This window comes from Pteropus vampyrus, unplaced genomic scaffold, assembly GCF_000151845.1.
Source record: "Pteropus vampyrus isolate Shadow unplaced genomic scaffold, Pvam_2.0 Scaffold10, whole genome shotgun sequence".
Taxonomy (NCBI): Eukaryota; Metazoa; Chordata; class Mammalia; order Chiroptera; family Pteropodidae; genus Pteropus; species Pteropus vampyrus.
The window spans coordinates 7,581,667-7,601,805 of record NW_011888791.1 but is presented as its reverse complement, the minus strand read 5'-3'; the positions used below and the strand labels follow the sequence as shown (position 1 = coordinate 7,601,805).

Below are 20,139 nucleotides of genomic sequence, written 5' to 3'. Positions count from 1 at the left end.
CCAGCACTGAGCTCGACGGGGCGGGATCACGGCACTACCCGGCGGGATTGGGGCGCGTCCTTGAGTGACGTCAAGGCTGTGCTTTGAGGACTTCTTTTTTGAGTCCGGGTGAAAATCCAGCTGATGGGGCTCTAGCGGCCAACTGCGCAGAATACTGTAAACTGTAATCTACTCTTAATTGGAGCCCTTGTGAGACTTCTGAAGGTAGTGATATTTACTAGCCATTACCCACACTTGTTTTTTACCGACGGTTTGCTGTGCCTTTAAAGTCTATAACCTATTTAAAGAAAACAGCATTTAGACAACTAACTTCATTTTATCTAATTCGAACCTAAAAATTCACACCTAAATTGGCTGTCTTCATCTAACAGAATAACCCATATCCCATCTCTCTTTTAAAACTCACACAAATGAAACTAAAATACAACCTGTGCTCCCCACCCCCCAAAATACAAACACAAGAGAAACAATGATCTAAAAGCAAATTCAGGAATTTAACCCAATAAAACAATGTAACGAAGCTACGCGCAAGAAGTCGTTTGCTGATGGCGATGTGGGTGACATTAATGCTCAAAACATTTCAGGATGTGTGTGTACTTTTCCTCAATACACGAGGAAACAAATTTACAACGGTTCCTTAAAGTCGCCAGGTTTAGAGTAGAGAAGCCGGGAATTGTATCCAAGCTTGAGGTAGAAAGCTATCGCTAGAGTAAAACCACAAAGACGCTTATCGTTCCATATAATTTATGAAGATGTGAGGAGCATCAGAATCATTTTTTTTCCCTTTCGGATTGTCCAGCGAATATCAGGACCAAACCATTTACTTCCACGTTAATAATAAAAATATTAAGATAATGGGTTGCCACTCCTAATACTGCAAAAAAGAGACCCGACATTTTGTTTTCTCAGCCTGGGTAGAGAAATAAGACATTTAATTGAATCTAAATTTTCGGTTTTCACCTCATTTTCTGATTTAAAAACACAACTAACAACAAATAAGCCATGTTAGATTATAATAATGTTAAGTTCACAAAAAAATGTGAGTACTGATTGTCCTCAGGATCTCAAGGTTATTTATTTTTATTATTTCATGCGACATCACTTCAGCAATGACGGCAGGACACCCAGCCATTGGACGCGGAACTCAAATTCAGAGTTTACTAAAAAGCTGAAAAAGGGACCAAGTTTGAAGTAACTCCAAAACAATGCGCATGCGTCTCTGGGAGGGCCTCGAGGGTTTCCATGAAGCTAGCCAATCATTCTCAACGCAAACTCAGGGGCGGCATTTTCAACTGGATAAACTAACCTCAGCCCCGCCTCTGGTTCCACTGTTCTGGGTGAAGGTAAACCGATGGGGGTGAAACGGTGGCGGTTGAGCTGCTGCAGCTGCTGGCATCTGAGAAAAACTTTTGGTGGTTGTCGGCCTCATGAGCGGACGGCAAAGAACGCTTTTCCAGACGTGGGGCTCGAGTATCTCCCGATCCGCTGGGGCTCCAGGTTGCAGCTCTGGAAATGAGCGGCCTCAGAACCCCAGCGTCTCTAAGGCGCGATTTCCTGCTGCGGCAGAAGCCGCCGTGGCACAGCCGGAGTCAGATGATGATGATGTGCTGCTTGTCGCAATGTACGAGGCTGAGCGGCAGCTGAGTCTAGAGAACAGCGGGTTCTGCACCTCTGCGGGAGCCCTGTGGATTTACCCTACTAATTGCCCAGTGCGGGACTACCAGCTTCACATCGCCCGGGCCGCTCTGTTCTGTAACACGCTAGTGTGTTTGCCCACCGGGCTGGGAAAGACCTTTATTGCCGCCGTGGTCATGTACAATTTCTACCGCTGGTTCCCTTCTGGCAAGGTGGTTTTCATGGCCCCCACGAAACCGTTGGTGACACAGCAGATCGAGGCTTGCTACCGGGTGATGGGGATCCCGCAATTCCACATGGCGGAAATGACAGGTATTTTAAAAAGAATGGGCTAATTTGAAATTAAGAGCTGGGTACTCAGGAGAAAGTACGCGTTCTCTTGGAAATTGAGCTAAAGGAATTCCTGAAACATGGAATAGTCCCTAGATTATATGTTTTCTTACTTCCTCTCCCTTAAACATCATGTATAGGCATGCCTCCTTTTTATTGCTCTTTGCTTTATTGCGCTTCACAGATGTTGACGTTTTTAGAAATGAAGGAAAGACCCTCCAACCAGCCAAAAGATTACCACTCACTTTATTGCTATACTAGCTTTATTGCGGTGGTCTGGAACTGACCACTGCATGTCTCTGTGGTATGACTGTATTTGCAGCAAGTCCAGCCTTAATAGGTTTGTTTTATTCTGTCAGAATCCCTGTAGCTTGTCAGAGCATTTTGAAGCTGTTAAGTGTTTATGTATTCCCCATCGGTTACCCAGTGTCACTTTTATTTATAGGATCTACCCACGCTGTCACCAGGAAGGAAATATGGAGCAATAAGAGAGTCCTTTTCCTTACACCTCAAGTCATGGTAAATGACCTTTCTAGAGGAGCTTGTCCTGCTGCTGAAATAAAGTGTCTAGTTATTGATGAAGCTCATAAAGCTCTTGGAAACTATGCTTATTGCCAGGTAATATTTTCTTAAAAAGTATTTTGTAGAGTAAACATTGTTAGAGGGTATTTTGGAGAATAATGATTAATAATGGAAGTTATTGATGGTATTATGAAAAGCCTTAACATCTGTTATCTTGGAACAGATAGCGATAGGAAATACTTTTCTTCATCTATTAAAATCAGTGTCTGCTGTCTTTATTTGTTTATTTATTTTGCTTAACAAGGCCATTAGTGTCAGATGTAGATGTGAGAGCCTCGTCATTGAGGCAGTGATCCAAACTAGGGTATGGGTGGAGTTTTGAAACTAAGATAATTCAAAGATTTGTAGTGAATATGCAGTGTAATTCCTTGGTAGGTAGGTAAAATAATACTCAACTGTTAGCATTGTTTTAGAGATCGAATGACATAATGCAGCATACCTAACACAGTGCCTTGTAGTCAAGTACTATAGTAATATAAAGTACAAAGGTGAAAAGGTGGGCTATGACTGGAGAGTACTTAAGAGCCAAGTCATGAAGGCATTTGTAGTTTATGCTTAGTAGTTTGAATGCTCTTTGTAGGTCATAAAGGATGTAGGTGGTGGAGACATTGAAAAATGTTTAGCTAGGGCAATATTTAAGATTTAGAAGAGATTAGAGAGAGAGCTAAAAGCAAGTGTACAATGAAAGATAGGAATTCAGGATGACTCCCAGGTTTCTGACTTGGAAGATTGTGAGGATGTTGGTGCTACTAGTCAAGATGGAAAGTTCTGGACGTAGAGAATATTTGAGGTGTTATGGAAAGATAGTACAGTTTTAGATTGTTGAGTTTGAGATATCTGTGAGGAATCTAGCTGTAGATATCTAGTAAGCAGTAGGTGATAGAAGTATAGATTAAGTAAAGAGTTCTGAGCTGGAGATACAGATTTGGAAATCATCAACTTATAAGTGCTAGGTATTAAAACTAATAGCTGGTAATACTAGGGAGAGAATATTGTGTAAGGTTAGAAGGGAAAGTTAATTTCATTTAGTGCAAAGAGATGAGTTTCACTGTCATTTTGTGAATTTGTAAAGTAGCTTTTTTGGGGGACTTTATTATTGTATTATATCAGTATTATCTTTTGGAAAAATCATCTTTCTCAGAGTTGATCTCAGCTAGAAAATGGATATATTTTTCCATTTATTTGTATTTTTTTCAAGTTAAATTGATACTCATTGTGTTAGGGTTTCCACTTGAGAGGAGCAATTACAAATTTTTATTCTAATTATGGAATTCATTTTGTAGATTTAGCTTATATTTAGCAACTTTAACTCGTTTATTTTTAAAAAATTGCTAAGCATTAAAATTTTTTTTTAATAGGTGATTTCTTTTTTAAACAACAGGGCTTATGCTTTTAAAGTACTATGAGACATGCATTGACTTAATTAATACTCAAACATCCCTGAGAGTTTATGCTACATTGAATATTCAGATATAGGTTCTAACAGGCATACCAGCTCAATGAAGAAATTATCTTCCGGGGTTACAAACACACCACTAGTTCTTCTACAAAATGCTTGAGAACCCCTCTTGGAAAAAAGTCATGTATTAGGGACATTTTGTCTTGCATCAGTTTTTAATTAGAACAATTCTGTTTAACTGTCCATTAAATATAATATTCTATCTTTATATGCATTCTATATCGCGTTTTTTTTTTTAAAAAACAAGCTCTAGAAATAATTTCTTTGAGTTTTAATGAAGATTCAGTGTGAAGATTCATTGAATTCATCCTTGACATGGGTTGAAGTTAGAACAGTTTTTAGATAATCTAGTTTTACTGTTTTCTATGTCTAATGTGGAACTGTGGAATACTGAGAGCTATTCCTGCAACTCAGTTTACTTAGGGGTCCTTTTTTCTTATATTGGGGCCTCATGAAGGGGCATATGAGAATCTGGAAAATTATCCAGTATTAATCATACCAGAAGTTGTGTTGAAATTAAACTGGGAAACCTGGAATGACGCTTGTTGCCACCTAGAAAATGTTTTAGAATTTAAAAGGAAAGTTAAGATTTTTTAAATTACCCCAAAGTAGCCTTATTCTTTTAAAAATAAACTTAATTTAAAAATTGTGAGCCTTCCACTTAAAATCTAACTTCTTTAAAATCTCAAAATAATTTTTTTATTTCAAATTTAATTTTATATTGGTATTCAATTTTTTTCTATTTTTATACTGTGATTTATCCTAATCCGGTAAATGTGCATATGTATATAGCTGTAAGGCTACACTGTGGCCCAAGCAATGGAGAGTGGACTCTTTTCTTTCATTTGCCCTTGAGTTAGCCATCTGAATATTTTGATTTGCCTCTGTATTAGGCCTTGATGTCATAGCTTTATATATAGAAGAAATCCCAAAGTGTTTTTGATTGGTGTATAGACCTAAATCACTTGCTCTTCATATAATATGACTAATGATTGTTTCATATACTAGGTTTATCAATACTCCGAATAAAGGAATAATGATAATGGTCCATATATAATAGCCTATTTAACAAAATTATTTTTTTTTTTGTATTGGATAGATGAAATTAAAGAGGTTTTTTTTTTTTTTTTTTAAGGTTGTGAGAGAACTAGTCAAATATACCAATCACTTTAGAATCTTGGCTCTTAGTGCCACACCAGGTAGTGATATAAAGGTAAGTAAAATGTCTTTCCATTTATTAACACTTAGGAAAATAAGAACTTTTGTATGTGGCCAGATCAGTTTTCCATTTTAGTATTTAGTTTGACATTAAGACTACAACATTTCCTACAACTTGACTACTTTTTCTTCTGTTTACAGTTAGTTTTTATACATTAGTAATTTTCAGACTTCAGTGTGCAGAAGAATCATCTAAAGCTGTTTGTTAAATTTTTACTGTTTTCAGTTCTTTTAATGTCTTATTTTGAAATGACTTTAGACTTCCAGAAAATTTGAAAAAATTGAAGTCTCCATGATAAAATTATCAAAACCAGGAAATTAACATTAATACAATACTAGTAACTAATCTAGTTACTAGTACTAGTAGACCGTATTTGAATTTTGCCGGTTTTCCTACCAGTGTCCTTTTCTGCTTCAGTGTCTAGTTCAGGATCTTACATTGCATTAGTTGTCATGTCTCCTTTGTCCATTCCAATCTGTGACAGTTCCTCCGTCTTTTGTTGTCTTCCATGACCTTTTCTTGTTTTTCATGATGCTTTTGAAGAGTGAGTGCCAGATATTTTGTAGAATATCCCTCAATTTGGGTTTAATATTTTCTCATGATTGGAGTGAGGTTATGTAGATTTCCTGATTCTTGGCAAACCCTTTTTTTTTTTTTTGCTCTAAACTTGACTGTTATATAATTTTGAGGGGATTTAGTTTGCTGATCTAAAACTTCAGTTTTGAGTCCTTATGAAATGTTGATGGAAAATATCACTGCTATTGGAAAGTGCAAAATATATTTCATTGACTTGTTAGACATTTACGATATCCTTATTTCTTGGATGCTTGGCTTGAAGGGCTATGTGGAAGAAAGATGTTTCAAAAGCCTTGTTCCTCTATTGTGCCAATTCTTGTGTACTTTATAGTACTTTTTTTAAATTAATGATGAATTTTTAATGTTTCTTTCAAAAATTTTACTGCTATTTCTGTTAGTGACAAAGTAAAATATTTAACATGTAACATAATTTATGATCATAACTGATTTTGTGTAGGCTGTGCAGCAGGTTATTACTAACCTACTAATTGGGCAGATAGAACTTCGTTCTGAAGATTCTCCAGATATTTTGCCATACTCTCATGAAAGACAAGTTGAAAAGCTTGTTGTTCCCCTTGGTGAAGAACTCACAGCTATCCAAAAGGCGTATGTTCAGGTAAGCCATTTTGATCACAATGCAGGATTTTAATAAATGAACTGATAGTGTAATTATTTTAATTAACAGAATCTGGCTGTGAGAATATATAGTTATCATTTTATACAATCGTTGAAAAATTTTTTGAAATTAAAATTTTTGGAATGAGCACCATGTTTTAAATGTACTGACAAACTTAGTTAAAGAAGTTGACCATTTCTAAAGTCAATAATAGCCTTATATGGTTTTGTATTTTTTTAAGTAAACTTTTCAATTGTAGTATAACACTTTCTCCTCATACACACACTCAGCAGAGTGCACAAAATATATGTGCAGTTCAGTGACTTTTTATTTAGTGAACATACCCATAACACATATCCAGATTCAATCAGAAATTTCTTTGTAAGGAAATGTATTTTCAGTATGTTCCTCCCTGATCCCTTATATAGCAATGGTTCTCAACGAGAGGCGATTGTGCCTACCTGGTAACATTTGGCAATGACGTAACACATTTTTGGTTGTTATATCTAGAGAGAATAGGGGATGGATTGCTCCTGGCATTTAGTATATAGAGACTGGAAATGCTGCTTAACATTCTGCAATGGACAGGAGAGCCTCCGACAATAAAGAATTATCTGGTCCAATTGTAGCTATTGAGAATCTTCTTTGACAGTTATCACTTTCAGTGGAAGAAATTTGAGGTAACACATTGTTTTTCTGTAGTTCATAATTAGTGTCATGCTAGGAGAATACCTTGTTTTCATATTTCATTGCCATGGATTAAAGATGGCCACAGATTCTTTGCCACTCCTCTAGTTGAGAGGTAGGATACATTTCCTCTTCCCTAGAATCTAGGCTGGCCCTGTGACTGACTTTGACCAACAGAATGTGACAAAACTCAAGCTATCCATGTTGAGGAGAAGGGAGGAACCAGTAGATAACAAAGTAGAATCGAAGGTTCGGACATGTGGCCCCAGTTGAGCTATTTCAGCTCCCCCAGCCATCTGAGTCTCCAGACATCAGGTGCAGAGACAAGCTGTTGTGCCCTGACAGAATTCTTTTTTCATTTTTAACATTTACAATAATTTTAGAGTTTCAAGAAATTTGCAGAAATAGTATAGAGAGTTCCAGGAGGAGGAGATACTTTAAGAATACAAATATTCCTATTTATCAACATATTTTGTTCACTGATTTTAGCACGTAATAATGATGGTTCTTGTATACAACAGTTACTTCTGTAGTGTTTGCTTAATCATTGTTAACTCTTTCCCTCATTTCTTTTACATTTGTTAATTTGAATTCTTCTAATATGAAGGGTTGTTTCTTCTCCCATATTTACCTATTAATTCAATTCTTTATATCAGTATGGACTAAAGGATTTTTGTTTCCTGTGGGTTAAATCCAGTACTATCATTATTAATTTTGTTGCTCAGATTGTACCAGCTTTGGCCATTGGGAGCTCCTTTAAGTTGGCTCCTGTGTCCTTCAGACATGTTAACTTCCTGGCATTACAAGATATTTTATGTTCATTTGGTATTTTTCTTGTCCCAGCCGTGGAATCAACCATCTCTCCAAGGAATCCTTGTTCCTTTTATGGAAGAATGGTATTTAGAAACCAGGATCTAGGTACTAGATATTCTCATTGTTACTGTGGTGTCATATATCCTAGGCCCTCTGACTGATCTGCTTGAGTTCTTACCCACAGAATGAGAATCACGAGCAAATAAAATGGTGGTTGTTTTAATCTATAATGTTTTGCAGTACTTTGTTATGCAGGCATAGATAACCAAAACATTCATTTATTATTTAACCTTTAATAAGTCTTTATTAAAAATAATTTTATAGGAATATGGTTTGGTTTTTAAATTATTTGTAACAAAATTCTAAGCATAATTAAGATATGGCAAAGTCTTTCCAGTAATCAGTTCCTAAATACAAATACATTTGGTTATGATTAAAATCGTTCCACTTACAAGAATGTAAACAATGTAATTTGTATAATTACATATAATAATTTAATAGTGTCAATATTTTTAGAGTGCTTCTTTAGGCATAAATGTACTAAAATAGTTCAACTTTAGGAAATAAAAATTAGGCAAAAATTTGAATCATTTCATTATGTATTGCTATAGTAGGTCTTCACTGAAGATCTTTTTTCACTCTGTCATCAAGCTCATTCCTTCATCAGGACCTTTGGTCTGCTGTTTTCTCTACCTGAACTGCTCTGTCTTCAGAACCTCGCATGCTAGATACACCTCATCATTCAATGTATTCAAGGCATTTGATTTAGTCATCCGTCTGTAAATATTTACCTTTGTGCCAGACCTTGTTGTAGGCACTGAAGATGCAACAGAAATCAAAGCCATCCTTTCACTGTAATTAAACTGAGAAAGAGGAGGGAAGTTAAGAAATAAACAGAAAAACACATATGTCTTTCAATTATAGTTGGATCTAATTAATGGTTGTGCTGACTCTCAAATGGATGTTATCTGGGGATAAATGTCAAGTACTATAAAATTTTATCATTATGTTTTCTGTGTTTTATTTAAAAATTCATTTTAGGACAAACTTTAATATACCATTTTATATATGTCTTACTTTAGTATGTAATGAAATAATTGTATTTGAAAAAGGACTTTAAGACAAGCTTAAACTACATTTTTTTTTGAAATTTGCAGATTTTGGAAGCATTTGCCAGTTCTTTGATTCAAAGGAATCTTTTGATGAGAAGGGATATCCCCAATCTAACAAAATACCAGATAATTCTGGCAAGAGATCAATTTAGGAAAAATCCATCTCCAAACATTGTGGTAGGTATTTTAAAATAAATTTTGGTGATAGATTAAGTTTTTACTCAGAGCCAGGATGAAATGTAAATAATGATTATTTTTCGCTATATATATTATTACTTCATAAAGAATTCAGATATGATTTGTATACTTTATAAAAGCATGAAAAAAATTAACAGGAATACAGCCTATGCTTTGAATTAAGATAAATTTACCTTATAACTTTTAATTAAGAGTTGGTCTTTTAGTTTATTTTTGTTTTGCACAAAGTCAAAGAGCTATGACAGGATAGATTCTAAATAACTTTTAGATCCATAGCATTTTGTCTTGACTCGATATCGAGTTTGGAGGAAGCATCACAGTAAGCTTCTATTTCTAATCTTCATAGGAAAAAAATAGGCGAATAGGAACATTATCCATCAAGCTAGGTCCAAAGTCAAGAGATGCTCGCAAGCATAAAAAGGCACTGAGTTTTTCTTGGAACTGAAAAGGAACACATGTGCAAAAGAACAGAGGCAGTTGAACAAAAGTCTGAGGGAGATAGTGAGCAAACCAATTTGGCTAAGGTAAAAGATTGAGGAAGTCCAAGGTGATAGTTAACCTAGGTGTGACCACATGGGTGTAGCTTTAAATGTCACACCAGAAATATGGACTTTATTCTCTAGTATCTGGGGAACCACTAAGGGTAACTCCTCTGTGAAATTATATAATAATACAATTAGTATATTAGTATATTTATAAAATGTCTTTAATTTTTGCTAGGAGTTAAAGATTCATTGAAATTTTAAATAGTAAATTTAAAACTTGATCTTACTGATGACAGTTTATATTTTACAGAGAGGTGGTTTTACTCTTTCACGTAATTGGGCTGCCATTTTAGGGCATTTATCACTATCTTGGAAACATTTAAACATTTAACATCACTGATGTTAAATGCTACTAAATGTAAACTAGAGAATAATAGTCTTTATCTCTAGTAAAGGAAAATAATTAAAATATGTTGTTCTCAATGGTCTTCTTTTAAAACTGTCTTATTAGATACACCTACTGTATGTTCCCCTTTAAGGAATGTGTAGTTCACTTTTCCTTAAGAGTAGTGGTTAAAAGCACAAGGACACGGGGCCAAATTTCCTGGCTTCAAATAATAGTTCTGCTGCTTACCACCAGTATAAGTTTCTTCATCTGTAAAGTGGGCATAACAATAGTACCCACTTCCTATATCTGAAGATTAAATGAATTTGTACAAGTAATGTGCTTATAACAGTGTCTCCTCGGTGTCTGATGTTATTATGGCTCATATACTTGTTGGTAAATGTTAATGTTAAACAGTCTGATTAAATATTTATCCTGATTCCATAACATTCATGTGGATAGGCCTATATCTGACTTATTTTCCATCGTATCCCAAATGTCTAGCTCAGTGCTTAACACATAATAGATACCTATTAAGTAGTTTCGAAAGACAAATGAACCTATGTACTGCTAATAATTGACCTATAAAGAAAAACAGTATATGAGAAATATTTCCCCTCCTTCATTTATTCTCTTTAAAACTTAAATTTAATGTTGAATTAAAAAAATATGAAGGGACAGATTTTATATGGAAAATACATTGCCACCTTCCATAGCAACATCCTGTGACATGCAATGGAACCAGTAAGTTCTACATGGAACATGTATCTTAATTTTTTTCTCTCATTAAATTTGATATATACTTGTTTTTCTAGGGAGTACAACAAGGCATAATCGAGGGAGAGTTTGCTGTTTGTATTAGTTTATATCATGGTTATGAATTATTGCAGCAAATGGGAATGAGATCATTATATTTCTTCCTTTGTGGAATTATGGATGGAACTAAAGGTAAATTATTTAAAGAAATACTGACATGTATAATTTTGGCTAAAAACAAATATTGAACAGTTTGGTTACTTAAAAATGCTTTTAAAAAGTAATGAAGTGGTTTTGTAACAAGTGGCAATATTTCTTTGTTTTTGATAAATTGCTGGAAACAAGCAAGCCATTTATTAATATATGTGTGAATGTAGAACTAGAAAACATTGATGGTTTTCATGTTTAAGTTTTAAAAATTTACATTTCTAAAGATTAACATCTTCTTAATACATAATAAATTTGATTAGTTTTGCTATTAAATTTATTTATTGGGAAAACTTTTTCTCAATTTCTGAAGGAATGACTCGAGCAAAAAATGAACTTAGGCGAAATGAGGACTTCATGAAACTCTATAATCATCTAGAGTGTATGTTTGCACATACACGTAGTACTTCAGCAAGTGGCATTTCTACTATCCAAAAAGGTCTGTTTTTTTCTTTTAAAATTTTGTTGTTCCCTCTTCATCAAGGTTAATTTGGAAATTTTACTTCATTGATACACATGTCTTTCTATACTTGTATTTTTATAGCAATAGATCTGTTAAATGCTAAAAGGGATAAATAGAACAAATAAATAAAATACAATAAAAAGGAGCAACTTAGGGTAAATGTGTATATTCAAGCAGTTTATAATACAAGTTAGTAGTTGTTATGGTAGTGAAAAAATTCTGAGAATTACCAAAAACTGATGTATAGCTTACTTAATATTTTCTTTCTTCTACGTTGCTGCTGATTCCTTTTTGGATTTTCTCTCAGGATGAAATTTTTATAAAAATTCAAATTTTATTTTGCTTTAAGGTTTATGTGCTATCCAGATGCTACTTAGTGTTTAAATAAAAAGAAAAAAAGTTTTAACAAATCCATTTTGAAAGAGGTAATTAAAATATATTAATGTAATTGAATATGGAAAAATAGAGATTTTTTTAATTTTTTTTATTTTTGCAGGAGATAAAGACTTTTTCTATAGTCACCCAAAATTAAAGAAATTAGAAGAAATTGTAGTTGAACACTTCAAGTCATGGAATGGTAGGTCATATTTAATAGCCTCAGGGCAAGGCAAAGTTATTGAAAAAGCTAAAACTCTGACTCATTAGTTTGTGCTAGCTTTTCTTATGGAGAAGTTGGGCTTTTAGTTACTCTGAATAATGAATATAAAAAAACTGAGAAATTTTGGGAGGATAAGGGCAACGGGAATGGTAGGAATGTTAATACTGTTAGATATGTGAAAAAGAAAAGATTAGTCTTGGGCAATATAAGGGAAGCAGATAGTAAGATAATATATAATATGATGGTAGGGAAAAGTGAACTAGGTAGGAAGATAGTCATGAAGGAAGCTGTTTTATATAGAGTATTAGAGAAAGCCTGTTTATAGGGTGATATTTGAGCTTTTTACCTGATGGAAGTAAGGGAGCAAGCCTTGAGGATTTCTGGAGGAGGATCATTCCAGGCAGAGAGAAGAGCAGATCCAAAGGCCCTGAGGCAATAGAGTGCTTGGTATGATTAAGGATCAGTAAACAAACCAATTTGGCTGGAATAAGTTTAATGAGGGTAAGGGTAGTATAGAAGGAGGCTGGAGAGGTAGTCAGGGGCAGACCTAGGGCTTGTAGGAAAGTCAGGACTTTGGATTTTATTCTTTGAAAGTGTGTGCTTTGTGCAGTTGTTAACAGAAGCACTTAGAGCTACAGAGTGATATACTCTGACTTTTTTGAAAGATTGCTCTGGTAGTTTTGTGGAAAGTAGACATTGATGAATTAGGAGTCTATTGTAACAGTCTAGGATGATAACAGATGGAGGCTTTAATAGTGGAAGTGCTGAGAAGTGGTCATAGATTCTAAGTATATTTTGAAGTTGGAGCCAACAGTATTTGTTGATGGACTGGACATAGGATATAAGAAAAAAAGGAATCATATAGATGCGTGTGTGTTTATGGATGATTATATGAACAAAGAGAAAATTAAGAACAATATAGAGAAGAAAGAGCAAACATGTTAGGATGCTCTTGAGACATCTAAGTGGAAATGTGTAGGCATTAGAAAAGTGAATCTGGATTTCAGAAGAATGGTCTGGGCTATTTTTATCTCTTTACAGATGCATGAATATATTTTGTAGTCATCAGCGTAAAGGCAGTATTTAAAGTTTCAGGAATGCATGTGATTACATCACCAGGAATACAGTTTAGGGACAAGAGAGCACCCATAATGTAGTTCTGAAGAATACTAATATTTAGAATTCAGATGGAAAAAAGCCACAAAGGAGATTGAGAAAGAAACCAGACAAGTGCAGTATCAGAGAAGCTGAGGGAAGAGACTATTTCAGTAGGATGGAGCAGACTGTATTAAATACTGCTGAGAAGTGTGCTTATATGAACTAAAAAGTATCCATTGAATTTGGCAATATGGAAATTATTGATAACTTTGATAGAGGAGCTTCAGTGGAATGAAGGCAGAAAAACAGGCGGTGGCTGGTCGAAGAAGACATACTTTGCACTGAAAGTAGCTATTGGTTAGAGATTGGTCAGATGCAGAAGCTCGATGCTATGGTGACTCAAAGGAAGTTTGTCTAAAATAATTTTTCTTGCAGCTCCTGTTACTTTTTCTTTATGTATTGTGAATTTAGCTTTATGTGTATTGTCATTTAATCCTTAGGGTTGTTAGGAAGACTAAATGAATTAATATACAAATGCTTAGTGTAGTCCCTGGCACACACATGGTAATAAATATAATATAAATCATATGGAAGAAAGAAGGATTGTCAAAGTCCTGAGCAAGCTTAAACACAGAAGAAAACTAATAACAGAAAACCTCATACAACTTGCAATTATTAGCCAATTGCTATGTGCAAGTCTACATACTTTATATTTACTAGTTCATTTAATCATCCCCTCAATCCATATTAGACATGAAGAAACTAAAGCTTAAAGAAATAAAATAACTACCATGGCCACACATCACCCAGAGAGTAAGTGACCCAGCCTACGAGATCATGTTCTTATTCACACATTTTACTGCCTTTGAAGCACAGAGACATTGGGAGGAACTTTGCAATTGGCTTGTAGGGTATATTCAGTAGTTACTGGAGAATTTGAAAGTATAATAGGTATGGGGACTGAATTCCATGGCCTGGATTAAGACAGTGCCTTTGGTAAACAAAAAGAAAAGGGGAGATTTATGAAATCAGTAAGAACTCTACATTTCTGTACTTCTGACTTAGAACATAAAGGGAAATAATAGGCATCATGCATGAAATGAAAGCCTGGTCAAAAGTGATTCAGGTAATTTTTATTTGATTTGTATAGGATTTTATTTTATGACAGCCAATGAGAGATAAGGAGCTAAGGTTATTAAAATTACTAGGAAAGGTGAGAAAACCAGCAAAGGTTTAAGATGTCTTAAATTATTCTTTTGAAAGAATTGTCATTCATTACTACATAGTTTCGGGCTTGTCTTTTGAACTAGTTCTTATCTATATTCTTTTTTTAAAAGTTTTCATTTTTTTTTTTGTTATAAAGCTCAAAACACATCTGAAAAGAAATGTGACAAAACCAGAGTTATGATCTTCTCTTCATTTCGAGATAGTGTTCAAGAAATTGCAGAAATGCTTTTACAGCACCAGCCAATTATTAGAGTAATGACTTTTGTTGGCCATGCCTCAGGGAAGAGCATGAAAGGTTTTACCCAGAAGGAGCAACTGGAGGTAATTATTTTTAGAGACAATGAAGTAAAAATAATATTGGTTAGCTTTGCACTTATGCATTTTTGTTTTAACTCACTGATCAATTGGGTACTTCTTAAAGGTAATTTTATAGTAAAACATGTAAAAAAAAGATGGTGTATATATACACATACACACACACACACACACACACACACATTTTTAAGTAATGTAAAGTGTAATATTTAAGCAGATAGTCTGTGGAATCATACTACTGGGTTGGAATCCTGGCTCTTCTACTTATAAGTTTCTTTACTTCCTGTGCCTCAGTTATTCTTATCTGCAAATGTACTCCCTAGAGTTGTAAGCATTAAATGAAATTGTGCGGTAGAGCCTTCAATAAATGTTTACTGTCTATTTAAGTCATTCTAGTTATTTTAAACAATTATGTCTTTTTTCTGTTATTTAAAAATCTTCATTTAAAAATATGGTCAGAGGAAACCATGGTGGTATTTAAGGTAGCTGTATGCTCTGAATGAGAGGTCATAAGTTTTCTACATACTGTGATAAGTTTTGTGGGGAAGTTTTAGACTCTTAATTTTTATAAACCGTTTACAGATTTTTGCAGATTATCTATAGGTCTACACTGAGTAGTCACTAGCAATTAGGTGTGTCTTTAAGGTCAAATTCATTTTGATAGATCTTTTCTTGATTCTTTCAACATTAGTAGAGGAGGAATCTCGTTCTTTAAATAACTTTTATACCAGCCCTCACTGCACTCAGAAGTCTGTTTAAGCTGTCTGGATCTGGTGGGGAGGGTCTTTTCCTGAGTCTGACTATAACACCTTTTCCTATCTCAAGTCTGATTATAAGTACTTTAAAGGGTTCAGACATCTAGTAGGTGATTATTACAAATCCTAACATTTGTATGTGAATGAGAAATAAAGTGGATTTTTACCTAGGAGGGTCAAGTTGAAATTAAATTATTTAGGAACAGGTGATGAAGTCACAGAGGAACTGGAGGGCCAGATTCTTTAGGGCCTTATAGGTAATTTCCATCTTAATGACAGTAGTAGCTTTTACTCTGAATGAGATGGGAAAAAGCCCTTGGAGAGTTTGGAGGATAGGAGGGTCATGGCCTGATTTATATTTTAAAAGAATCACACTGGTTAAGAATAAACTATAAGGAACTAAGTGTGGAAATAGGAAGACAAATTGGAAGACTTATTATAATAATTCAAGCTAACAATGATGGTGGCTTGTACTACAGTGGTAGCAGGGAAGGTTTTGAGAAATGATTGTATTCTGGATACATTTTGAAGGTTGGGCTGACAGAAGTTATTGACATTAGAGTGAGATGTGAGATAAAGGAGTATGAAGGCTAATGCCAAGGTTTTTGGTTTAAACAACTAAAAATTGCTGCTGTTAACTAAAATAGCTAAGCCTGCAGGAAACAGGTTTTGGAGAGAATATCAAGAGCTTGGTTTTGGACAAGTTAACTGTCATAACCATGAGATTAATGGTTTTCCAGCTATCAAAACTGGAAGATTAGTTTATTTCCTCCTAATACTTCATAGACAGATACTTTTGAACATTACAATAAACATGAATTACGAGAAAAGTAAAATTACTGCAAAACAAAGGTCATGTTCAAATTTTTTATTATTAGAGTCAACAAACAGAATTATTCTGTTAAACTTCTAAACTCTTACTCTTAGTTTTTCTACTTGTTGGCCAGTAATAAACAATTTGTAACCAGCACTAGTAATAAACAGTTCATGGGCTGCACTTTGAGTAACACTGTTTTACATATCAAATAGAGTTGTTGAATGAACAATTGAATATATAAGTCTTGTTTAATAGTTTCATGGATTCATGGAAGTATATATTCAGGAGTCATCATCATGTAGATTGCATGAAATTACCAACTGATTGAATGGAGATAGAGAAGATGTCCAAAGACAGCTCTAGGGTACTTCATTGTTATGAGATAGAAGTGATTATGATTCCATATGGAATCAGAATAAGTGGCTAGTATAATCAGAGAAAGACCAAGAGAGTGTGGTATCCTGGGAACAAACAAGGAAGAAGAGTGATTAAATGTATAAATGCTGCTAGTAGGTCCTGTAAGGTGATAACTGGGAATTGACCATTGGATAAAGAGGTGAGAAGGCAAATGAGCTTGGAAAAAACAGTTTTAGTGGAGTGGTGGAGATAAGCCACCATTGCGAAGAGCTGGAGATAGCAAGTATACAATTCTCTTTCAAGGGTTTTGCTGTAAAGGAGAGCAAAGATGGAAGTGATATTTTGTTTGTCTTATGTTGGGTTGTGAAAGAACTTGATGATAGAGTAGAGGAGAGTATTGCTGGAATGATCTATGAGTAGATGAGGGAAAGGGATGAGATCTAGTACAAAAGTAGAGGGAGTAACCTCCGTTAACATGGAATTTATTCAAAACAATAAGGGAGAAGGTAGTCTATGTAGCCACAGGTACGGGTGGATAAGTTGACCTGGTAGTGATACCTTGTGGAAGGTCTTTTTGATTGCTCAATTTTTGTTCTGTCACCAGCTGAGAGTGAGGATAGAGAGGAAGTATTAGAAGTTTGATGAGACAGGAGAGAGTAGGAAACAGTTATCTGGGAGAATGGGGAGTGTGAATGGATTAGGGAAATGTGAAATGATTTTCATATAGCACCAAAGGCCCATTCAAGGTGAGAAATTATGAATTTAAAGTGAAACCAGTTAACATAGTTGATATTTTTCTCCAGCCACATTCAACTGTATACGTACAGACTCAGAGTAGGTGGAAAGTGGAATATAACCAGTGTCAAAGTTTATAGTCAGAGAAATATGGAGTGAGAGGAGCAAGAAAGACCTTGCTCCCTGGCATGTGTCGTCAGTTTGGCTTAAATAAACTCATAAAATTCTCTACAGGTTTGGACGTTTTTTACATTGACAACTCTTACAGTCATATTTTGGGTGGCATATTCTACTACCCCCTCACTGGAATAATAGTATAAAAGGAAAGGTGAATTTGTTATTGTAAGAATGTCCAAACCTGAAGAGAATTTTTATAAGAGTTTATTTCTTTGAGCCAAACTGACAACAACAGTGCCGGGAAGCAAGATGTCAAATGCTTCAGAGAATGACAGTTTTGCAGTTTCTTTTTTCTACATTTGGAATTAGGGAGAAAGCAATTAGGACAATTACATAGAGGTGGGAGAAAGCAGGGTGGGGGCTTAGATTATAGGATAGTTAAGATTACTGCTCTATTGAGACCTCTAAGAAAAAGAGGCATTTCAAGGGTGTGTTAACCTAGATTCACAGAAACAATGGGCAGGGCTTGCTTAAGGCAAAGATAAACCTGTTACTAAAGAAGTTATAGGCCTGAGGTGTGACTACCTACCTTCACCTGCCTAGTTAGGAATTTGTGATCAGATCCTTCTGAGGTTACTTTCGGTTAGATTTCTTAAAATGCCCCTTTTTCATCCACAAATTCTAAGAGTAATAAAACGTTCTTACTTGGCATACACCTTACAATAAATTTAGATCTAGGATATAATAAATAGCAGTAATTTCTGTGGGCTACTTACCTTCCCTATATGCCCTTTTAGTGATGCTAAAAATAGCATCTGAGATTTCTCATTTGTGGGTAAATTATTAACAAACTCTTTTGGAATTACAACCCCTATTAAAGCAAAGGATTAAGACTGCCCTTTGCATTTTACCACAGTTTCTTTTGGCTTATATTGCCATTTTGCCACCCTTTTCCTATTTAGTAGTATTCATGGAGATTTTTAATCTGATTTCATCATTTTGAGGTGAGCAGGAAATGTTTGCTTTGAGCAACAATTCTCTCATATTTATTTGCATCTAGTTATTTTTAAGTCATTTTTATTTTAGGTGGTGAAACAATTTCGTAGTGGTGGTTACAATACATTGGTTTCTACTTGTGTTGGTGAAGAAGGTTTGGATATAGGAGAAGTCGATCTTATAATATGTTTTGATGCCCAGAAGAGCCCAATTCGTCTTATACAACGGATGGGTAGAACTGGCCGAAAACGTCAAGGCAGGATTGTTGTTATCCTTGCTGAAGGACGAGAAGAACGTGTAAGTAGACTTTAAGAAACATGATTTGTTAATTTAAACTTGAGAAATACAGCCTAACGACAAATTCAACATTTTTATACCTTACAATGTGATCACCCCCTAATTCTAGTAATTATCTGCCACCGTGTAAACTTATCACAATATTATTGATGCAGTATCTTATTTAATTCTGTATTAACAATCCTGTAAGGGGAGTATTGCTTTTCTTGTATACAGTAAAGAAAACTGAAGTGTAGAGGGGTAAAGTAAGAAGCTGAAATACAGGAATAGTATTTTTTAAAAAAAGCAACTTATACGTATTTATAAATATCAGCCTTACTCAAAAACAGCAAGATACTAAATAAGATTTCTTTTTTGCAATATAGTTACTAAGGTAGGCTTTTATAATAATAGACTTTGAAACGATTTTCATCAAGAGTTAATTGAACAGGGTTCAAATTCAAGACAACAGATATTCTATTCTCCAAGTATTTAACTTGATCAGAGTTTAATTTACTGTTTATAATAAACTCAAACTAATAATTGCTTGTTATGGCTAAGTGATTATTATAGAAATAATATAATCTAATGTTTGTTTTTGCAGACTTATAATCAAAGTCAATCCAACAAAAGAAATATTTACAGAGCTATTTCAGGTAACAAGCAGGCCCTTCATTTTTACCAGCGAAGTCCACGAATGGTTCCTGATGGAATCAATCCAGAATTACATAAAATGTCCATTATAAATGGTGTCTATCAACCAGAGAAGCCTTCTCGAAACTTGAAGCAAAAGTCATCTATCTTTTCCCATAGGAATGGTAAATAAAAAATTTTGCATTTAAAACATGCACATTTTTCCTTTTAGTTAGCAGGTCATATAATGATGTATTTGTTCTTTGAGGAGTGCTATGAGCATTCATTCTACAATGTTATGGGTGTTCTCTTAGGAGGGAAAGGATGTGTGGTAAAGGGCAAGAGACACTGGCAATATAGTGTAATAGAAACTCAGTGGTAGGAAAATTAAAATATCCTCTTTACAAAATGAGGAAAAGAAAGAAAAGTTTTATTATTGAATAAGCATTAAACCAGATTACGGTGTGCATTGTAGGCGATCCACAAGGACAGAAATTCTACCCTGTTCACTACCCTAAATACTTAGGATCCTTTATATACATATTCTCGAGATTAACAGTAACTTGTCCTATATAAGAAGACAGCACCATTTGCTAGACATTCTTTCATAGTTCATCCCAAATTCACCTGATAATCAAGGTAGCCATTTGTGTTAGCTAATTGCCTTTATTCAATGAAATAATAAAACTTAT

General features: G+C 34.6%; 1 protein-coding gene across 1 annotated transcript; it reads left to right on the top strand.

Moving 5' to 3' along the window:
* Positions 1-87: 87 nt before the first annotated feature.
* On the top strand, positions 88-19,664 carry LOC105303432 (Fanconi anemia group M protein). The gene is made up of 12 exons (XM_023522087.1): positions 88-204; positions 1,108-1,947; positions 2,411-2,583; positions 5,142-5,219; positions 6,259-6,417; positions 9,075-9,206; positions 10,913-11,045; positions 11,374-11,499; positions 12,020-12,100; positions 14,583-14,767; positions 18,629-18,835; positions 19,419-19,664. Exons 2-12 carry the CDS (start codon positions 1,428-1,430, stop codon positions 19,638-19,640), a joined length of 2,016 nt encoding a protein of 671 aa, XP_023377855.1. The 5' UTR covers positions 88-204; positions 1,108-1,427; the 3' UTR covers positions 19,641-19,664.
* Positions 19,665-20,139: the final 475 nt, after the last annotated feature.